Raw genomic sequence first — 21,672 nt, 5'->3', positions numbered from 1 at the left:
TCCTCTTCCTCCTCCTCCTCCTCCTCCCAAACCCCATTCCCTTCAAGCACTGATGATGTTCCCTAGTTGGGTAATGAAATGTCTGCAAGAAAACAACGAAGCTCAGAGAACATCCAGGATCCCTCAATCTTCCTCCTCCTCCTCCTCCTCCCAAACCCCACTCCCTTCAAGCACTGATGAGGTTCCCTAGTTGGGTCAAGGAACGCCTTCAAGAAAAGAAGCAAGTTCAGAGAGCACCAAGGGACCTCACAGTCCTCCTCCTCCTCCTCCTCCTTTCTGCAAATCCCACTCCTAGTAGGGTCATGAAACGTCTGCCAGAAAACAACCACGCTCAGAGATCCTCAAGGAACCCATTCCACCTCCTCCTCCTCCCCGCAAACCCTACTCCCTTCTAGTACTGATGATGTTACCTAGTTGCGTAATAAAACATCTGCAAGAAAACCACCCAGCTCAGAGAGCACCAAGGACCTCACAGTCTTTCTCCTCCTCCTCCTCCTCCTCCTCCTCCTCCTCCTTCTCCTCCTCCTTCTCTCTGCAAACCCTTCTCTCTTCTAGCACTGATGAGGTTACCTAGTTGGGTCATGAAACGTCTGCAAGAAAACAAGCCAGCTCAGAGAGCACCAAGGACCCCTCATTCATTCATTCATTCATTCATTCATTCATTCATTCATTCATTCATTCATTCAATCAATCAGTCAATCAATCAATCAGTCAATCAATCAATTTATTTGCTGCCCATCTCGCCACAAAGCATGTGGCTCAGTGGATGTTCTGAGTGAGATTTTACCCCATTGCTGAATATGTTTTTTTCTTCCTAATATGGTTTTTACGTACAGGTTTTATATGCTTGCGGCTTTTATGTGCATTTTCTTTATTCTGCAAAGCCTTGCTTTTAACGGTTGTGAGCGACAAGGAGAGTCAGCCCTGTGAGGTGGGCCGCTATATAAATTGAAGAAATAAACGGATGCGTCTCCTGGTGGAGGACAAGAAGTCAGCTTCAATTAAAATGTAGGTATGAAATGTCTCTGCCTTTCCACAAAATAGGAAAAGCGTTAAAAGACACACCGGACAATCTTTGTTGGTTTTACACGTAGAGGTAACCCTTGACTTGCGACCACAATGGAACCCAGAATTTTCGTTGCTAAGCGAGACATTTGTTCAGTGGGTTTTTGCCCAATTTTGTGACCTTTCCTGCCAGAGACCGCTAAGTGAATCGCTGCGGTGATTAAATCAGCAACACGGCTGTTCGGTGCCTCTGGTTTCTCCCACTGTCCCAAGATCGTCACGACAAATGCCCCTCGGCGTGTTCAAATGTCAGTAATCCTGCTGCAGGCAGGGAAAAAAAATACTCACAGTTTTAACCAAGTACAGGCTGTCTTTGTTATCCACTGGAATAATTCTGCAGGGGAGGAAAAATAAGATTTTAGGATGCTTTCGTTGCGAGGCGGATCGCGTGGCGCGTCTCCAGCGTTCAACCCCAAAGGCACAAGGGTTATTTCCCCACCGTCTTGAAGGAGGCGGTGGTGAGACCTCTCCTCAAGAAGCCTGCCTTGGACCCAGCTGTATTGAACAACTTTCGTCCGGTCTCCAACCTTCGCTTTCTTGCGAAGGTTGTTGAGAGTGTGGTGGCGCATCAGCTCCCTCTGGTCCTGGATGAAGCGGATTATCTGGACCCCTACCAATCGGGTTTCAGGCCCGGGTACAGCACGGAGACGGCATTGGTCGCTCTGGTGAATGATCTCTGGAGGGCTCGGGACAGGGGATATTCCTCTGTCCTAGTCCTATTAGACCTCTCGGCGGCTTTCGATACCATCGACCATGGTATCTTGCTGCGGCGTCTCAGGGGATTGGGAGTGGGAGGCACGGTTCTTCGGTGGTTCTCCTCCTATCTCCTGGGACGTTCGCAGTCGGTGTTGGCAGGGGGGCAGAGATCGGCCCCTAGGTCTCTCGTTTGTGGAGTTCCTCAGGGGTCGGTTCTCTCGCCTCTCCTGTTCAACATCTACATGAAACCGCTGGGTAAGATCATTCGTGGTTTTGGAGTTGGGTATCATCAATATGCCGATGATACCCAACTTTTCTTTTCGACCCCAAACCACCCCAGTGATGCCCTCGCTGTGATGTCCCGTTGCCTGGAGGCGGTTCGGGTCTGGATGGGGAGGAACAGACTTCAGCTCAACCCTGACAAGACTGAGTGGCTGTGCATTCCGGCATCCCGGGACATTCAAAATGTTCCACCTCTTTCTATGGGGGGTGAGCTCTTACCCCCCGTGGATAGGGCTCGCAACTTGGGAGTCCTCCTAGATTCACGGCTTACCCTAGAAGATCATGTAGTGGCCGTGACTAGGGGGGCTTTTGCCCAGGTTCGCCTGGTGCGCCAGTTGCGGCCCTATCTGGACCGGGATGCCCTGTGCACGGTCACTCATGCGCTCGTGACCTCTCGCCTTGACTACTGTAATGCTCTCTACATGGGGCTTCCCTTGAAGACCACTCGGAGGCTCCAACTGGTACAGAATGCGGCCGCGAGAGTTGTCTTGGGAGTTTCCCGGTACTCCCATGTTACACCTTTGCTCCGCGAGCTGCATTGGTTACCAGTTGTCTTCCGGGTGAGGTTCAAGGTCTTAGTTATGATCTTTAAGTCCCTACATGGCATGGGTCCGGGGTACCTCGGGGACCACCTGCTGCCGGCTTCAACTCCCCTCCGCCCTGTGCGTTCCCACAGAGAGGGCCTCCTCAGGGTGCCTCCGGTCAGGGAATGCCGACTGGCGGCCCCCAGGGGGAGAGCCTTCTCTGTGGGTGCCCCGGCTTTGTGGAACCAACTGCCGGTGGAGCTCCGGACGGCATCGGACCTCCGAACTTTCCGTCGTGGTCTGAAGACCCATTTGTTTGAATTGGCCGGTCTGGCCTGATGGGGGAGTTGGGTTTTAAATTGTCTTTTTAGATTGTATTATTGTTTTTAATTGGGCACTGATTTAATCTTTGTTTTAACTTTTGTATAGTATTGTATTTTTATTTATATGCCCTGTGAACCGCCCTGAGTCCCCAGGGAGAAGGGCGGTATATAAATTAAATAAAACATAAACATAAACATAAACAAGTTGGGCAGAAATAAAGTGGGGGGGAAAACTTTAGCATTGGAAAGTAGAACAGAACTAGAACTCACTGTCTCCTGGGGACTGGCCAAAGACACCCCAATGACTTTTAATGCCTAAGGTGGAACTAGAACTCACCGTCTCCTGGCGACTGGCCTCAAGTCGCCCAATCGGTTTTCGTGCCTAAGGCCGAACTAGAACTCACCGTCTCCCATATTTTAGCTCACCACTACGCCAAACTGGGTCTCCTTTAGTTTAGTTTCCATAAAACTAGGATGGGTCTTTTCTGATGCTTCCCACACTTCTTTTTCTTTCTGTGGGATGAGAACTCTAGCCCTTTTTACATGACGGTTGCCTCGTCTGTTATAACAACAACAACAACAGTAGTAGCAGTAGTAGTAGTAGTAGTAATAGTAATGAGGTCTTCTAGTCCAACCCCCTGCTCAAGCAGGAAACCCTATCATTTCAGAGAATAGAGTAGGGTAGGGTAGGGTAGGGTAGGGTAGGGTAAAGTACAGTAGAGCAGAGCAGAGCAGAATAGAATAGAATTAAAAACAGAATAGAGTAGAGTAGAGTAGAGTAGAATAGAATAGAATAGAATTAAAAATAGAATGTAGAGTAGAGTAGAACAGAATAGAATAGAATTAAAAATAGAATATAGAGTAGAGTAGAATAGAATAGAATTAAAAATAGAATATAGAGTAGAGTAGAATAGAATAGAATAGAATAGAATTAAAAATAGAATATAGAGTAGAGTAGAATAGAATAGAATTAAAAATAGAACAGAGTAGAGTAGAATAGAATTAAAAATAGAATGTAGAGTAGAATAGAATTAAAAATAGAATATAGAGTAGAGTAGAATTAAAAATAGAATATAGAGTAGAGTAGAGTAGAGTAGAGTAGAATAGAATAGAATAATAATAGAATAGATTAGAATAGAATAGAATAGAATAGAATAGAATAGAATAGAATAGAATAGAATAGAATAGAATAGAATAGAATAGAATAGAATAGAATAGAATAGAATAATTATAGGACTGGAATAATGAATAGAATAGAATAGAATAGAATAGAATAGAATAGAATAGAATAGAATAGAATAGAATAGAATAAAAAAGAATAGAATAGAATAGAATAGAATAGAATAGAACAGAACAGAACAGAACAGAACAGAACAGAACAGAATAGAATAGAATATGGGAAATAATAAGAATAGAAGAATAGAATAGAATAGAATAGAATAGAATAGAATAGAATAGAATAGAATAGAATAGAATAGAGAAAGGAATGGAAAAACAATAGAATAGAATGGAATGGAATAGAAATAGAATTAATAGAATAGGAATAGAATTAATAGAATAAAATAGAATAGAATAGAAATAGAATTAATAGAACAGAATAGAATAGAAAAGAATAGAAAAGAATAGAACAGAACAGAATAGAAAAAAGAACAGAATTGAAAATAGAATAGAATAGAAATAGAATTAATAGAATAGAATAGAATAGAATAGAATAGAATAGAATAGAATAGAATAGAATAGAATAGAACAGAACAGAACAGCATAGAATAGTTGGAAGGGACCTTGGAGGTCATCTAGTCCAACCCCCTGCTCAGGCAGGAAAGCCTGGCCTACACCATTTCAGACAAATGGCTGCGCCGTCTCTTCTTAACAACGCCCCGCACTGGCGCGGTCACAACTTCTGGAGGCAGCCTCTGGAGACCCTACCTGACGTAAGGTCTCCTGCTCGCGCAGAGGGCTGGACTAGAAGACCTTCCAAGGTCCCTTCCAGCTCCTCTCTGCTGATTCTGATTCTGACCTCCAGCTCTGCCTTCTTGTCTGCCAAGGTCATTCTTATTCCCACAGACATGACCGTCTCGCTTTCTGGACCTGCTCTACCCCAAAGGGCTGTCGTGGGTTTTCCGCCCAGACGGAAAAGCTGCCGACGGGCTCAGCTCCTCTCTCTTGACGACGCGTGTCCTCCCTCCCTCCCACCTGGGCTCCCCTCATGCATGATTAAGCGCGACAGGCGTGTTTGCAGGGTGTTGTATTCCAAAGAGAGAGTCTGGGGTCAAAAACGCTGCCCCCCCCCCCCGCCCCCCGAGCAGCAGCATCAGCAGCCGAAGCAGATGGTAGAATCTGCCCTGGGCGACCTGGGTCTTCGTGCAGAGAATGCTAAATATCGCCTTATACTGGATTGGCAGCTCAAAAAAAGAATCTCTGCCAGCGTCAACGGCTGTTTGCTTTGTGCCCCTCGAGGATGAGGGCTGCCCAAGGCCCAGAACATGCCGGAAAAATGTTATTCGCGTTTTCCATTAAGCCATCTGAGTTTGAACCTGCTATCAGGGTTTAGCGTTATTTTTGTCGGGATTTAAACCGCGTCTTCTCCGTTTCCGTGAAAGCCGGTTCGCTCTCTAGTGGTTAAGATGCAGGCCTCGAAACTGGGAGATGGTGAGTTCTAGAGTCGCCTTAGGCAGGAAAGCTGGTTGGGGGACTTTGGGCCGATCACCAGGAGACGGTGAGTTCTAGTCCCGCCTTAGGCAAGAAAGCCGGCTGGGTGACTGGGCCAGTCACCAGGAGACGGTGAGTTCTAGTCCCGCCTTAGGCATGAAAGCCAGCTTGGTGTCTTTGGGCCAGTCACCAGGAGACGGTGAGTTCTAGTCCCACCTTAGGCATGAAAGCCGGCTGGGTGACTTTGGACTGATCACCAGGAGACGGTGAGTTCTAGTCCCGCCTTAGGAATGAAAGCCAGCTGGGTGACTTTGGGCCAGTCACCAGGAGACGGTGAGTTCTAGTCCCGCCTTAGGCAAGGAAGCCGGCTGGGTGACTGTGGGCCAATCACCAGGAGACGGTGAGTTCTAGTCCTGCTTTAGTCACGAAAGCCAGCTGGGTGACTGTGGGCCAACCACCAGGCGACCGTGAGTTCTAGTTCCACCTTAGGCATGACAGCTGATTAGGTGACTCTGGGCCAATCACCAGGAGACGGTGAGTTCTAGTCCTGCTTTAGGCCTGAAAGCTGACTGGGTGACACACTCTCTCTCTCTTTCTCAGCTCAGTCCACCTCACAAGGCTGTTGCTGTGGGCAAAATAGGTTCTAGTCCCGCCTTGGGCATGAAAGCTGGCTGGAGCAGTCCCAGTTTCTCAGCCCAACCCACCTCGCAGGATTGTTGCTGGGGGAAAAAGATTAAGAGGCAGATTGAGATATAGAAAAACAGTGGGATTGAAAAAAAATCTAATAATGGGAATAGCGACAAACATGACCACAGCCCCTCACATCAAACAGCTTCGGACCGAAAGGCCTTGTCTTCTCGAGAGAAGCGGAGTTCTTACCTCCCCTGTTTGTTCACAGCCTGAATCCAGAAATCTATCTTGGTGCTGCACAAAGCAGGGAGAAATTTGAAAAAAAGAAAGAAAGAAAGAAAGAAAGAAAGAAAGAAAGAAAGAAAGAAAGAAAGAAAGAAAGAAAGAAAGAAAGAAAGAAAGAGGAAGATAAATGAAATGCCAAAGTTAAGCAGATGCTCCTGTCAAAACTAAATGTCACATTTTCCAGGCCGGTTGGAGGAACAAGCTACAGGCAGTCCTCGACTTACAACCACGACGGAGCCCAAAATTTCTGTTGCTAAGCGAGACGGTCGCTCAGTGAATTTTGCCCCACTTTTAACCACCTTTCTTCCCACGGCTGTTAAGTGAATCACTGCAGTCGTTAATAACACGGGTGTTAAGCCGCTTTCCCCTTGACTTTGCCAGTCAGAAGGTCGCAAAAGGAGGTCTCAGGACCCCGGGGATGCTGCAACGGTCGTTAAGTATGAACCCGTGGCCAAGTGTCCAAATTTTGATGGCATGATTGAGCATCCCGCCGGCACTAGCACCACGTCGAGCATCCTGCTGGCGTTAGCGCCACCCCGCCCTGAGCGTCCCGCCGGCACTAGCACCTTGAGCATCCCACTGGAGTTAGTTTCACGTAACCCTCCGGCACTAGCACCGCGCTACTGAGAGTCCCACTGGTGCTAGCGCCGCCCCGCCCCGAGCATCCCTCCGGTGCTAGCGCTGCCCTGCCCGGAGCATCCCTCCAGCACTAGCGCTACACCGAGCATCTCGCCAGTGCTGGCGCTGCCCTGCAGCAACCATCCCGCCGGTGCTAGCGCTGCCCATTTGTGGCACTCGCACTTGCGCAGCCCTGTTTGCGCATCCCCGTGCTTTCACGCGGCCCATTTGTGCATGCAGACGGGCGTTAACGGTGCCGATGTCAACGCTGCTAACATCGGATGTTTTTGCTTTGACAACATGTGGAGATGCAATCATTTTTCTTCTTATGTTTTACTCTTAAGAGTTAGAGTTAGATGATGCTGGGGTGGGGGAATGTGCACGAGAGTTTAGCTAGACATAACAATACCGAACCTAGTGTGAGAACCAAGGTTATTGAAAGAAGAGATGATAAGGATTGGCGGGCTGGAGAACTGGAGGGAAAGAGCCTGCATTTCAAACTAATTGGAGAATGTGATTTATGACTGTGAATTGAGGGAGGGAATTGTGCTTTGATACTGTGTGCTCAGGGGGAGGGGAACTCAGATTTTGACTTCGACTGTGTACGTGCCGACGCTATGCTACTCAAATAAAGATTCTTTAAGGCAAGCAATGCCTCGAAGTTCTTTGAAAAGTTTCATCTGTCAGAACCATGACATTAAGCCAAAATCTGAATTTCAGGGCCGCCAAACCAAACAGGTTGGGGAATTCCAGGTTTCACAATCCCAATTGTGTAAAAAAAAATGCTAAGAACAACAAAACAGAGACAGACGTACCGTAGCGGAGTTTTAAAGCAGGAAAGTCCAAAGGCCTCAAGCATCTTGAAAAACACTTTCTCGGCTTCTTCTTTCGCCTGAGGAGAGAAAGGATGAGGGGAGGGAAAAAAAATTAAATCCAATCCAATCCAGGCTATTCCCCCCAAAATTACGCACAAGCGCATCGGACAGGGGAAGGAAGCAGGTTGCACGATAGAGGCGGTCCCTGATGTACGACCAAAATTGAGCCCAAGGCTTCCGTTGCTAAGCAAGACAGTTGTGAAGTGACTCACGCCTCATTTTGCCACCTTTTTTCCCCCCAACGGTTGCTAAGGGAAGCATGGAGTTATTAAGCGAATCCGGCTTCCTCCAGATGGCTGCAAAAGGGGATCACGTGACCCCTGGGGACGCTGCAACCGTCGCAAAGTACAAGCCAGTTTCCAAGTGTCTGAATTTTGATCACGTGACCACGGGGATGCTGAAATAAGCGTGTGTGAAACTTTTTCCTCTTTTTTCTCAGTGCCGTCGCGACCTTGAGCGGTCGCTAAATGAACTGCTGTTAAGTCGAAGGCTACCGGGACCGAAGGCTAATCGCCAACTTTCCGGTTTTGAAAAAGGAAAAAAACTCGCACCCGGGTAACACTGGACGTTTTTGAGAAGGTCTCTATGCCGGCCAGGACAGCCTCCACCACGGCGAAATAGATCTGAGATAAGAGTTTACTAAAAAAAGAAAAAAGAAAAGAAAAGAAAAAGAAATGCAACATTAATTATGAAAGTTATTTAAGACTTTTTTTTAACTTCACGCAATCCAAAATTCCCTTTACAGAACACAGTCACACAGTGATAGTTTTTTAAAGAAAAGTCCAAGGTCCCTTCCAACTTTATCATTATTATTATTATTATTATTATTATTATTATTATTATTATTATTATTTTATTATTATTATTAAACTTGTATTCATTCAACATGAACCTGTCAACTGAACTATTATTATTATTATTATTATTATTATTATTATTAAACTTTTATTCATTCAACATGAACCTGTCAACTGAACAATTATTATTAATATTATTAAACTTTTATTCATTCAACATGAACCTCAGTCAACTGAACAACTATTATTATTATTATTATTAAACTTTTATTCATTCAACATGAACCTCAGTCAACTGAACAACTATTATTATTATTATTAAACTTTTATTCATTCAACATGAACCTCAGTCAACTGAACAACTATTATTATTATTAAACTTTTATTCATTCAACATGAACCTCAGTCAACTGAACAACTATTATTATTATTATTATTATTAAACTTTTATTCATTCAACATGAACCTCAGTCAACTGAACAACTATTATTATTATTATTAAACTTTTATTCATTCAACATGAACCTCAGTCAAATGAACAACTATTATTATTATTAGTAAACTTTTATTCATTCAACATGAACCTCAGTCAAATGAACAACTATTATTATTATTATTATTAAACTTTTATTCATTCAACATGAACCTCAGTCAACTGAACAACTATTATTATTATTATTAAACTTTTATTCATTCAACATGAATCTCAGTCAACTGAACAACTATTATTATTATTAAACTTTTATTCATTAAACATGAACCTCAGTCAACTGAACAATTATCATCATCATCATCGTTGCTTTTTTAAATAAATGTACAACTAGAAAATCGATAAAACATGTTTTAAAAAAAGGAAATAAAGCATTTCAAACTGCCATTGTGTACGGAGTACAATCACGACTGGCACACACACACTCTGGGTTGTTGTGTTAAGGCAAGAAGGGCTTAGAAAGGATCGGAGAAGCATAAAAAGGACATTTTTAAAGACTTACACATCTTCCATTTTCTTTTCCAATCCATCGCCGTTCCCTTTTGCACAAATAGAGAAACGCAGTTAATTCCGCCTGTCTGCCGTGGCCAAAATACACCCTCCACCCTTCCCTGGTTGTTTTAAGATCATTTTATACAATTGTTGAAGCGCGCTGAAATATCTCGGGGGCATTTTTAGCGTTTCGAACTTAGGATACGCACAGGGTGTACCCCGACGTGCGACGGTTCATTTAGGGACCGTGCGAACTTAACAAGGGGCGCTGAAAAAAAGTGACTTCTGAGCATGTTATAACTGTTGCGGCGGCCCCGCAGTCACGGGATCAGAATTCGGAAGGTCGGCTCACATTTATGACGGTGGCCGTGCCCCCGAGGAGTCGCGTCATCCCCTTTTGCCACCTATGGACGAGGCAAGTCCATGGGGAAGCCAGATTCACTTTAACGACCGTGTGACTAATTTAACAACCCGCAGCGGTTCCCTTAACAACTGCGGCAGGAAAGGTCGTAAAATGGGGAAGGACTCGCTTAACCAGTGTCTCACTTAGCGACCGAAATGTCGGGCTATACTGTGGTCGTATGTTGAGGACTTCCTGTATGCACTTTTAGCATTCTGAACTTGGGATACGTAGCGCTGAACGACAAGTAGAAGTTTACTAGCTGTTTCTAGAAGGATCTGGAAGGTGTGTGTGTGTGGGGGGGGGTGTAAAAAAGGCCAAGAGGGAGTTGCCATCCTCTCCCCCGTTCTGCATTTTGCGATAGTCGTCTGAACTTATGGCCATTTTTAAGGGCTGCCTATTATGGGGGATCCTCAAGAACCAGGCAGGTGAGGCGTCCTGGTTTGGCGGCTGGACTTACCGAGGTAAGGAGTGTGGGTGGCGCCGAAGAAATAGGTCCTGGAGCAGGCCAGAGGGCCCTTGGGGGAGACACACTGCACAGCCTGTTGTGCGTAAACACAAAATGCACTGGTCAATGAGGGCCTCAACAGCTGCCTGCCTGCCTGTCCATCTCTCTCTCTCTCTCTCTCTCTCCATTCATCCCTCTCTCTCACTCTCTCTAACTCAATCATCTAACATCTATCTATATCCATCTATCCATCCATCTTTCTATCTCTATCATCAATCTATCTCATCTATCTATCTATCTATCATCTATCTATCTATCTATCTATCTATCTATCTATCTATCTATCTATCTATCTATCCATCCTTCCATCCATCTTTATCTCTCTCTCTCTCCATTCATCCCTTTCTCTCACTCTCTCTAACTCAATCATCTAACATCTATCTATATCCATCTATCCATCCATCTTTCTATCTCTATCATCAATCTATCTCTTCTATCTATCCATCTATCTCTATCATCAATATATCTCTCCTATCATCTATCTATCTATCTATCTATCTATCTATCTATCTATCTATCTATCTATCTATCTATCTATCAATCCTTCCATCCATCCTGTCTCTCTCTCTCTCTCTCTCTCTCTCAATCTATTTCCCACATTTTTACAAAGAACTGAAGGCAGCGAACAGATCAAAACACATCTTCCTCCTCCTGTTTTTCCCCACACCAACAACCCTGTGAGGTGGGCTGGGCTGAGAGAAGGGGGGGGAGAAACAGGCCGAAAGTCACCCAACGGGCTTTCCTGCCGAAGGTAGGACTAGCACTCGCCGTCTCCTGTCAATTGGCCCAAAGCCAGCCAGCCAGAATTCCCCAGTCAAAAAGACGCAATGACCCCCCAGCTGCTGCTTAAAATTTCGTGCCTTCAGGCTCACCATGTGTTTGGCGATGCTGCCCGCCAGGCCCGTGTTGCGGAGCAGGTGTCCTTCCGAGGGGAAACTGAAATTGCCCGAATTCAGGTTTTCTCTGGATGAGTGGGTGCCAAAGAGCGCAAACGGTTGCCTGCTGGGACTGATCGCACACACACACAAAGAGCAAATGACAACACTTCCGTGCTATTGAAAGTCTGGCTCCAAGCACTAAGGGAGAGGTCCCCAGCCCTCAGAACTCTGCATATGGGTCATGAAGCACCGTTTGGGGGATCCATTGTAACTCTGAACATTTGTTAAGTGATTGGTCGTAAGTTGAGGACTACCTGTACATCCTCAAAAACACTATGGCAAGCCTCAGGTGCATTCTTCATGGGAAAAACATGATTATTCAGAGGCCCTTTTAACCTATTCAGTGGTTTTTCTCAGGGAATTCTGACGTAAGTAGAGGGGGGAAAAACCCCACCCCAGGGTTGAATTGCCCCAAGTCTTCCGATAAAACGCCTGGCTAACAGCTAAGACGAAGACCCCTCTTTTGTGCCAGAGACACATGACAGCGGCAATCTGACAAAATAATAACAGGTCTCCCGCTCCGCTATACATCAATTTCCAAGGTTATATATCTGGACTGGATACCAAAATGTTGCCGGGCAGGAAAAGCAAAGTTAACCTTGATGACACGTGATCGGACTTTGGGATGAATGCAACAAATCTTACATTTTATATAGCATTCTTCCTTCGGCGGTTTGATGGGAGAAGAAACGGTTTTCAAAGGCTCAAGGCACAAACGTCTCCTCTGAAATTATAGCTCCTTTCCCCCCCACCCATTAAGAGGACAAAACTAGAAATTATATTTGCACGGGGATAGGACCCTGCGTGTGAAGGAAGTTATACAAATAATTAATAATAATAATAATAATAATAATAATAATAATAATAATAATAATAATAACCTGTTATCTGTTATGTGGCTTGAAATCAGCCCGTGGCTGAAGTAACTTCGGAATGGCTAAAGAGGAGGGTGAAAAAAAACAAACATGGATATCATTAAAAAGAACAGGGAGGTTAAAATGGATCGTCCTTATGCGACCAAAGATTGACGAGTGTAGCGCTGCTCTGTAAACTATTACAGATGACGGACATATCGGTGGTCCTCGACTTACAACGGTTCATTTAGTGACTGTTAGAAGTGACATCGCGAAAAACAGTGACTTGTGACCGTCTTTCACACATGGCGGCCTCCCCAGGGTCATGTGATCAAAATTTAGAAACTTAGCCACTGGCTCACATTTATGACGGTCGCAGTATCCCCTTTTTGCGACGTTCTGACAAGCAAAGTCAGAATAAGCCACATTCACTTAACAACCGCGTTCCTAATTTAACGGCTGCGGCGAGTCAGTTAACCCCTGTGGCGAGAGAGGTCGTAAAATGGGGCAAAATTCGCTTAGTCCCAGAATTTTGTTTTTATGATCCATTGTGGTCCTAAGACAAGCGGGCAAACCGTGCTGGGAAAAGGGCCTTGTGACCGTTTTTCACACTTAACGACCGTCGCGGACATCCCCACAGCCACCTGATCAATATTCGGACACCAGGCAACTGACTCGTATTTACGACCGTTGCATTGTCCCAGGGTCACATGATCAAAGTTCAGACGATTGGCAACTGGTTCCTATTTATGACGGTTGCAGTGTCCCCGGTGTGTGTGTGTGTGTGTGTGTGTGTGTGTGTGTGTGACGTGATCCCCTTTTGCGACCTTCTGACAAGCAACGTCAATGGGGCAAGCCAGATTCACTTAACAACCTAACTTGACTGCCCTTGATTCCCTTAATATCCGCGGCAAGCAAAGTCGTAAAGTGGAGCATACCTCACTTCACAACTATGTCGGTGAGCCCCACACCTTTGGGGCCCGACTGTGGTCAAGGACTGCCTGTATGCAGACATGCCAGCTACTTCTCCCAATGGCCAGCCCTAGCCAAGCCTGACAACGTTGTGTTCTCGAGAGCTGTTTGGGCTCTTGCAAGAAGCTTCCTGGCCATCTCCAAGTGGCACCTCCTGCGCCCCCAGCCGTGTCCGTGTCTACTTCCGTTGGGCAGCGTCCAGTTGGCCTTCACCCAGCCAGGTTGATGCCTTTTTCATTCTCGAAGAGGAAGGATGCTTGATCTCGAGCAGGGAACCAAGGAACTGAAAAAGGCTAGTTTCATTCCACCCTTATCCTACCCTAACCCTAACCCTATTCTCTGTTCTGTTCTATTCTAGTGTATTCCTAATAATTCTTATTCTATTCTATTCTGTTCTGTTCTGTTCTTTTATTCTGTTCTTTTATTCTATTCTATTCTGTTCTTTTATTCTATTCTATTCTATTCTGTTCTTTTATTCTATTCTATTCTATTTTTTATTCTATTCTATTCTATTCTATTCTTCTATTCTATTCTGTTCTATTCTATTTTCATTATTCTATTCTATTCTATCCTATTCTTTTATTCTATTCTATTCTATTCCGTTCTGTTCTATTTTCTATTCTATTCTATTCTATTATCATTATTCTATTCTATTCTATTCTATTCCATTCCATTCTATTCTATTCTATTCTATTTTTGTTCTATCCTATCCTATCCTATCCTATCCTATCCTATCCTTCTATCCTATCCTCCTATCCTATCCTTCTATTCTATTCTATTCTATTCTATTTTTTCACAATATCTATTCTATTCTCTATATTCTATTCTATTCTATTCTATTCTATTCTATTCTATTCTATTCTATTCTATTCCATTCCATTCTATTCTATTCTATTTTTGTTCTATCCTATCCTTCTATCCTACCCTATCCTATGATATCCTATCCTATCCTATCCTATCCTTCTATTCTATTCTATTCTATTCTATTCTATTCTATTCTATTCTATTCTATTCTATTCTATTCTATTCTATTTTTTCACAATATCTATTCTATTCTCTATATTCTATTCTATTCTATTCTATTCTATTCTATTCTATTCTATTCTATTCTATTTCTTTCCTATTGTTAATTCTATTCTATTCTATTCTATTCTATTCTACTCTACTCTATTCTATTCTATTCTATTCTATTCTATTCTATTCTATTCTACTCTACTCTATTCTATTCTATTTTATTCTACTCTACTCTATTCTATTCTATTCTACTCTATTCTATTCTATTCTATTCTATTCTATTCTATTCTATTCTATTCTATTCTATTCTATTCTATTCTATTCTATTCTGTATTTCTATTCCATGCCATTCCATTTCATTCTATTCTCATGGTCGTTAAGCAAATCCAGCTTCCCTACTGACTTTGCTCGTCAGAAGATGACCCAAAAATGATTATGACATCTCAGGGCGCGGCAACCCTCATAAATACGAGTCAGTGGCCGCGCCCCTGAATTTTGATCACGTGACCACGGGGAATGCTGCAAAGGTCGCAAGTGTGGAAAAACAATCCTAAGTCCCTTTTTTCCAAATGCTGTTGTTAAGTTCAAACGGTCACTGAATGAAGGCTTGCAAATCCAGGACGACCTGTAATCAGATAGTTGAAATTAAGTTTTTCTCTCCCTCTGAAATTCGGCCCCTACCTCTCCTGTCTGAGATTCTGAGAGTTCCAGAATGAAAGGAATGTCCGTGTCAAAGTTGGCAAAGAAGTTGGTCCACTGGTGTTCAAAAGTCATCAAGTCCTAGAGCGCAAAAGAAACATTTCGTTACCGACCCACAACAAGCCAACACCATTTTAAAAAAAGAAACCCAAAAGAGGGTGAAGGAAGAGGTCAAACATTTGCATTGATGGGAGATGGAAAGATCGAGGCCTAACCTGCTCAAAACGTTTTGCAGCAAAAAAAAAAGCTTTTTTTAAAAACGAAAACGACAACAACGACAAGCTGCTTCTTGTCAAACTCTGAAGTCAAGCCAGCTCGGGGGTTAAAGACAATAATAAACGGCTGGCAAAAATTAAATTAACTGCACATCAAACCTATCCTTTTGCCGGTAGCAGCTGCCGGAAATAAGATTCCACTACGCCAGCAAGGAGGAATAAAACATCAAAAGAGGAGGGGGGGGGAAACAGAGCGTGGCAATTTCGTGTAATTTATTGATTATTTTTAGAAACAACTCAGCCGAAAGCAATCCCTCCGGATCCCTCTGGATTTGATCTTGGTGGAGGAAGGACCGGTTTGTTTGTTTCGGGTTTGAGAAAAAGACATAGGGCCCTCCACTATCTTGCCTATATAATCGGTCAATTAATACGCGATTTGCTCTCCCACATCTTGGAGAGGTTCTGCCAACAGACCCGAATGCGCTGAAGGATGCTTCAGAGCAGAAATATCTACACGGGAGCGTCTTATTTTTTTGAACATTACGCAGCCGGCGTAAAAGAAACAGTGGTCCAAACAGCTCAAGCGACGGCCACTAGGTGGCAGCAGAGGAGCGGTTATCGACTCTTCCCAGGTTCTCGAGGGGGAAAAAAAAAACTCTTCCGGAATATGAAACGCTACATCAGTGATGGCGAACCTTTTAGAGACCGGGTGCCCAAACTGCAACCCAAAACCCACTTACGTATCGTCGGGTGCCGGGTGGGCGTGGCCCATTGGCTGGGTGTGACCCATTGGCTGGGCGTGGCGCATTGGCTGGGCGTGGCTGCGGTGGTAACGGCAGACTGGGTGGGACTAAAAAGTTCAATCCATCGATTCCAACTCTGCGAGATCTTTTTTTTTCCCCCATGAGAAATTGATTTGATTGATTGAACCTTTTGTGTGGGTTTTTTTTTTTTTTGCACACAGCGGCGGAGGCCTAAAGCGAAAAGGTTTTATAAAATCCAGCTGGAGGCCTAGGACTGGGGCGACGGCACGCGTGTCCACGGAGAGGGTTCTGCGTGCCACCTCTGGCACGCGTGCCCTGGGTGACCGAAAAGCTTAATAGCCTCTTGGAATCTGAACGAAAGCTCGTGAGCCCGTAGCAAAGCCAAAAACAAAAATGAAAGAAGCCACAACGCGGCAGGTGATGGAGAGGTGAGCGTTCCTCGTGCAATGGGCTGGAAAAGGTGTGTAGTGTCAACGCCGCTAACATCGGATGATTTTGCTCTGACAACAGATGGAGATGCAAACATTTTCTTCTGATGTTTTACTCTTAAGAGTTAGAGTTAAATGATACCAGAGGGAGGAATGTACACGAGAGTCTAGCTAGACATAACAATACCGAGCCTAGTGTGAGAACCAAGGTTATTGAAATAAGAGACAGTAAGAATTGGGAGAACTGGAGGGGAAGCCTGCATTTTAAACTAATTGGAGAATGTGATTTATGACTGTTAATTGGAGGAGGGAATTGTGCTTTGATACTGTGTGCTCAGGGGAGGGAAACACAGATTTTGGCTTCGACTATGCATGTGCTGACGCTATGCTACTTAAATAAAGATTCTTTAAGGCAAGCTGGGGAAGATCGAGGGCAATAGAAGAAGGGGACGACAGAGAATGAGGTGGCTGGATGGAGTCACTGAAGCAGTAGGCGTGAGCTTAAATTGACTCCAGAAGATGGTAGAGGACAGGAAGGCCTGGAGGAATGTTGTCCATAGGGTCGCGATGGGTCGGACACGACTTCGCAGCTAACAACAACAAGGCAAGCAATGCCTCTAAGTTCTTTGAAGAGTTTCATGTGTCGGAACCGTGACATGTAGCCCATCTGAAACACACCCCACTTAATCCAAGTATAGTCCTTGACTTAGGACCACAATGGAGCCAAAATTTCCACTGCTAAGCAAGACAGCGAGGTAAGCCTTGCCCCACCTTGTGATCTTTCTAGCAACGGCTGTTAAGCGAATCCCTGCAGCTAAGTGAGTTAAGGCGGCTGTTAAGCAGATCTGATGTTGCTTGTCGTTTTGCAAAAGGGGGATTTATATGACCCCGGGATGCTGCAACCGTCATAAATAGGAGCCAGTTGCCAAGCGTCCGAATTCTGATCACGTGATCACGGGGATGCTGCTACGGTCGTTAAGTGTGAAGTCACTTTATTCAGTGCCCCTGTAAATTTGAAGAGGCACTAAACGGTTTGCAAGGCAAGGACTAGCTGTGTGCTTTTTTATGTTGTGCTTTTAAATCGGTTTGCTTGAACTAACAGCAAAGCTGAAAATCCCTGTATTTGCTGGAGGGTTCACTGGATCCAAAAGAACCAGTTGCCTGGGCACCTGATCACTGCCTCCTGCCCCTTGGCGGAACGAGGGACAAACGAGGTCCCCAAACATGCGTCCCTCAAATGCATCTGGACACGAACGGAGGAGTGACCGCTCTCCGTGCTTCCAAAACAGGGTCCACCTGGAAGCCATTTTAGAATCAGCCGCCATCTCTCTGCCGTTCTTCCTCCTCGACAGCCCACCGAACCACCTGACGGGTACGTTTTCTTGAAATGACCCACAATAACTGTGAGAGGGATCTCGGAGTCCTAGTGGACAATCGCTTAAATAGGAACCAGCCATCTGCGGCAGCTGCCAAAAAAGCCAACACAGTCCTAGGCTGCGTTAACGGAGTGACAGAATCAAGATCAGGTGAAGTGTTAATACCGCTTTACAAGGCCTCGGTAAGGCCACGCTTGGAATACGGCATCCAGTTTTGGTCACCACAATGTAAAAAAGATGTCGAGACTCTGGAAAGAGTGCAGAGAAGAGCAACAAAGATGATCAGGGGACTGGAGGCTAAAACAAATGAAGAACTGTTGCTGGAATTGGGGATGTCCAGTTTAATGAAGAGAAGGACGAGGGGGGACAGGATAGCAGTCTTCCAGCATCTCAGGGGGTGCCCCAAAGAAGAGGGAGTCAAGCTATTCTCCAAAGCACCTGAAGGCAGGACAAGAAGCAACGGATGGAAACTCATCAAGGAGAGAAGCAACCTAGAACTAAGGAGAAACTTCCTGACAGTTAGAACAATTAACCAGTGGAACAACCTGCCTCCGGAAGCGGTGAATGCTCCAACACTGGAAGTTTTTAAGAAGAGATTGGGAAAAAAGGGGGAGAAATGCCGGACACTTTACCTCATCGAGTAAGCTCTCCAAAGAAACGGGATCCACTTTGCTGTAGGCTTTCCAGAGATCCAGACTGACGTCCATCAGCTGCGAAGAAGACGACTGAGTCAGAGATGGCCAAGAGGCATGGGGGTGAGGGGTAGGGTGGGGTGGGGTGTCTCGGCTGGGATGGCAAATGGGATTGTATGAGGAAGGGGTCTCAGGAATTCAGCGGTCAGACCAAAGAGCGCTGGGGGTCTCTACAAGAGGATGCTTGTAAGCAGAAGTGCACATGAGGGAACACACAACAGAATTACACAATCTTTGGGTTGGGAGGGACCTTGGAGGTCTTCTAGTCCACCCCACCCCCCCGCTCAAGCATGAGGCCTATTATCATTCCATGCAGGAGTCCTGGTGGCAGCGTGGTTAGAATGCAGTATTGCAGGCAAACTCTGACCGCAGTCTGGAGTTCGAATCTCACCAGGCTGACTCAGCCTTCCATCCATTTCCGAGGTCGGTTAAAATGAGGACCCGGATTGTTGGGGACAACGTGCAAATACAGGTAATCCTAGACAACTGCCCCCCCCCAAAAAATTCTGTTGCTAAGTGAAACATCCGTTAGTGAATTTGGCCCCAATTTATGACTTTTTCTTGTCTAAGGTCATTAAGTGAATCACTGCAGTTTTCCTAAAACGGTTGTTCAGTGAATCGGTCTTTCCCCCAGGACGCTGCGACCGTCATAAATCTGAGTCAGTTGCCAAGCGTCTGAACGTGGATCAGGTGACCAGGGGGATGCTGCGATGGCGGTTAGGTGTGAAAAACGGTCCGACGGTCCTATTGTAACTTTGAACGGTCACTAAATGAATCGTTTGTATGTCGAGGGCTAGCCGTAAAGCTTACAGAGAGTGGATAGGGCGGAATATAAGTCTAAGTGGAATTGCTATAGCTATTTCCAGACAAATGGGTTGCCCAGTCTACACAACTGACAGGGATGGGGCACCCACAACCTCTGAAAGGCAAGCTGTTCCACGGCTTAATTGTTCACAATGTCACACCCAGACGCAACCAGAAGGCTCAAGATGAAGAACCATTTGCGGCTGGGGTGGATGGAAAGTGGGGGGGGGCTCTGATCTGGCTTCATGCTGACGCATTTCAGCTACAGTTACTAACAAGCCTGCTATTATAGCTGGAGAGTGGTGCTGTGTGGGCTGAGGGCGCCCTTGTTTTGCGACACCCAAAGCAGCCATTTTGTTTCCCCAGCTGGGGAGGCCAGTCAAAGAGCCCCTCCCAGCTAAAATGGAGGAGCCCCACCTGACTGAAATGATCCTAAAGAAGAACCCTATTGGGGGGGGGGAAATCCTACAGAAAAAAATCCCACAGAAAAAAGTCCCACAGAAATCCTATAGAAAAAAATCCTACAGAAATCCTATAGAAAAAATCCTACAGAAATCCTATATATTAAAAAAAAAATCCTATAGAAATCCTAAAGGAAAAAAAATCCTACAGAAAAAAGCTGCACAGAAATTCTATAGAGAAAAATCCTAAAGAAATAATCCTACTAAAAATCCTAGAGAAATCCTACAGAAAAAAGCCTCACAGAAATCCTATATATATTAAAAAAAATCCTATAGAAATCCTAAAGGAAAAAAAATCCTACAGAAAAAAGCTGCACAGAAATTCTATAGAGAAAAATCCTAAAGAAATAATCCTACTGAAAATCCTAGAGAAATCCTACAGAAAAAAGCCTCACAGAAATCCTATATATATTTAAAAAATCCTATAGAAATCCTAAAGGAAAAAAAAATCCTACAGAAAAAAGCTGCACAGAAATACTATAGAGAAAAATCCTAAAGAAATAATCCTATTGAAAATCCTAGAGAAATCCTACAGAAAAAAAAAGCCTCACAGAAACCCTATAGAAAAAGTCCTAGGAAAAAATCCTATAGGAAAAAATCCTAGAGAAATCCTACAGGAAAAAGCCCAACAGAAATCCGAGAGAAAAAAAAAATCCCAGAGAAATCCTAGAGAAACTTTAAGACTTGTGGACTTCAACTCCCAGAATTCCTCCTGGCTGAAGAATTCTGGGAGTTGGAAGTCCACTACATTCAGCAGAACCAGGCTCTTTCAAACTGGGCCACTTTTAAGACTTGTAGACTTCAACTCCCAGAATTCCTCCTGGCTGAGGAATTCTGAGAGTTGAAGTCCACAAGTCTTAAAGTTGCCAAGATTGAAGACCCCCTGGTTTAGACTCTCCTGCTTGAGCTGGGGGGGGTTGGACTAGATGACCTACAAGGTCCCTTCCAACTCATGTTATTCTATTGTTCTATTCTATCTTGATTTTTTTTTCCCCCAACACACAGAGGAGACACTCGTGGGATCCAAGCTTTCCAAATGCAAATGGGTTCGCTGGGGTGCTGGAAAAGTGGGGTGCCTGATCCCCACCCCATCCCTCTGATCGGCTTCCTGGAAGCCCCTTGGGTGGGAAAGCGTTGCCGTAACTGATAGCCCCCTCCCGCCCAACCTTACCTCGTATTTCATGGTGAAGAAGCCATCACCGCCGATGCCTTCCAGCGCAAAAGCCTGCACAATGGGCCACTTTTCCACCACAAACATGTCAAAGATCTGCAGGTGACCTGGAAGAAGAAACCAAACCTGGATTGGCAACTTTTTTTTTTGGCAGGTGGTCCTCGTTTGGTGACATCCAAAGTTAACAGGGCACTGAAAAAAGGGACTTATGGCTGTTTTTCACACCTACTCCGCCCTCACTGAAAGATGGGGAGAGAGGGAGTAGGACAGAAAGGATATAATTAGAATTTAATCTGGGGCCTTCAAACCTGGCCTTTATGACTTGTGGACTTCAACTCCCAGAATTCCTCAGCCAGAATGCCTGGCTGAGGAATTCTGGGAGTTGAAGTCCACTCCTCTGAAAAGTCTATATCATGGGTCTTCAAGCTTGGCCCTTTTAGGACTTGTGGACTTCAACTCCCAGAATTCCTCAGCCAGGCATTCTGGCTGAGGAATTCTGGGAGTTGAAGTCCACAAGTCCTAAAAGGGCCAAGGTTGAAGTGGACTTCAATTCCCAGAATTCCTCAGCCAGGCATTCTGGCTGAGGAATTCTGGGAGTTGAAGTCCACTCCTCTTAAAAGTCTATATCATGGGTCTTCAACCTTGGCCCT

The 21,672-nt window shown here is 44.9% G+C and overlaps 2 protein-coding genes across 2 annotated transcripts in view; both read right to left on the bottom strand.

Moving 5' to 3' along the window:
* ATRN (attractin) overlaps positions 1 to 4,940 on the bottom strand; it is a gene marked incomplete at both ends in the record, with an annotated part of 98,554 nt that extends 93,614 nt beyond the window's left edge. Inside the window, one exon of the mRNA XM_083367078.1 lies at positions 4,908 to 4,940. Coding sequence (XP_083223204.1) covers positions 4,908 to 4,940 — 33 coding nt within the window. The remainder of the gene's footprint in view (positions 1 to 4,907) is intronic.
* Positions 4,941 to 6,414: 1,474 nt separating this feature from the next.
* The window catches only part of LOC310643045 (dynein axonemal assembly factor 9-like), a gene marked incomplete at its 3' end in the record, with an annotated part of 35,374 nt that continues 20,116 nt past the window's right edge, over positions 6,415 to 21,672 (bottom strand). Inside the window, exons 6-15 of the mRNA XM_083367077.1 lie at positions 21,023 to 21,129; positions 18,527 to 18,604; positions 15,094 to 15,192; positions 12,454 to 12,509; positions 11,507 to 11,642; positions 10,587 to 10,668; positions 9,737 to 9,773; positions 8,499 to 8,586; positions 7,888 to 7,964; positions 6,415 to 6,463 (exon numbers count right to left, since the gene is read on the bottom strand). Of these exons, the coding sequence (XP_083223203.1) occupies positions 6,415 to 6,463; positions 7,888 to 7,964; positions 8,499 to 8,586; positions 9,737 to 9,773; positions 10,587 to 10,668; positions 11,507 to 11,642; positions 12,454 to 12,509; positions 15,094 to 15,192; positions 18,527 to 18,604; positions 21,023 to 21,129 (809 nt within the window). The remainder of the gene's footprint in view (positions 6,464 to 7,887; positions 7,965 to 8,498; positions 8,587 to 9,736; positions 9,774 to 10,586; positions 10,669 to 11,506; positions 11,643 to 12,453; positions 12,510 to 15,093; positions 15,193 to 18,526; positions 18,605 to 21,022; positions 21,130 to 21,672) is intronic.

The sequence above is a fragment of the Vipera ursinii genome, assembly GCF_947247035.1.
Source record: "Vipera ursinii genome assembly, chromosome: 7".
NCBI classification, from domain to species: domain Eukaryota; kingdom Metazoa; phylum Chordata; class Lepidosauria; order Squamata; family Viperidae; genus Vipera; species Vipera ursinii.
This window is presented reverse-complemented; position numbering and strand designations above follow the sequence as displayed.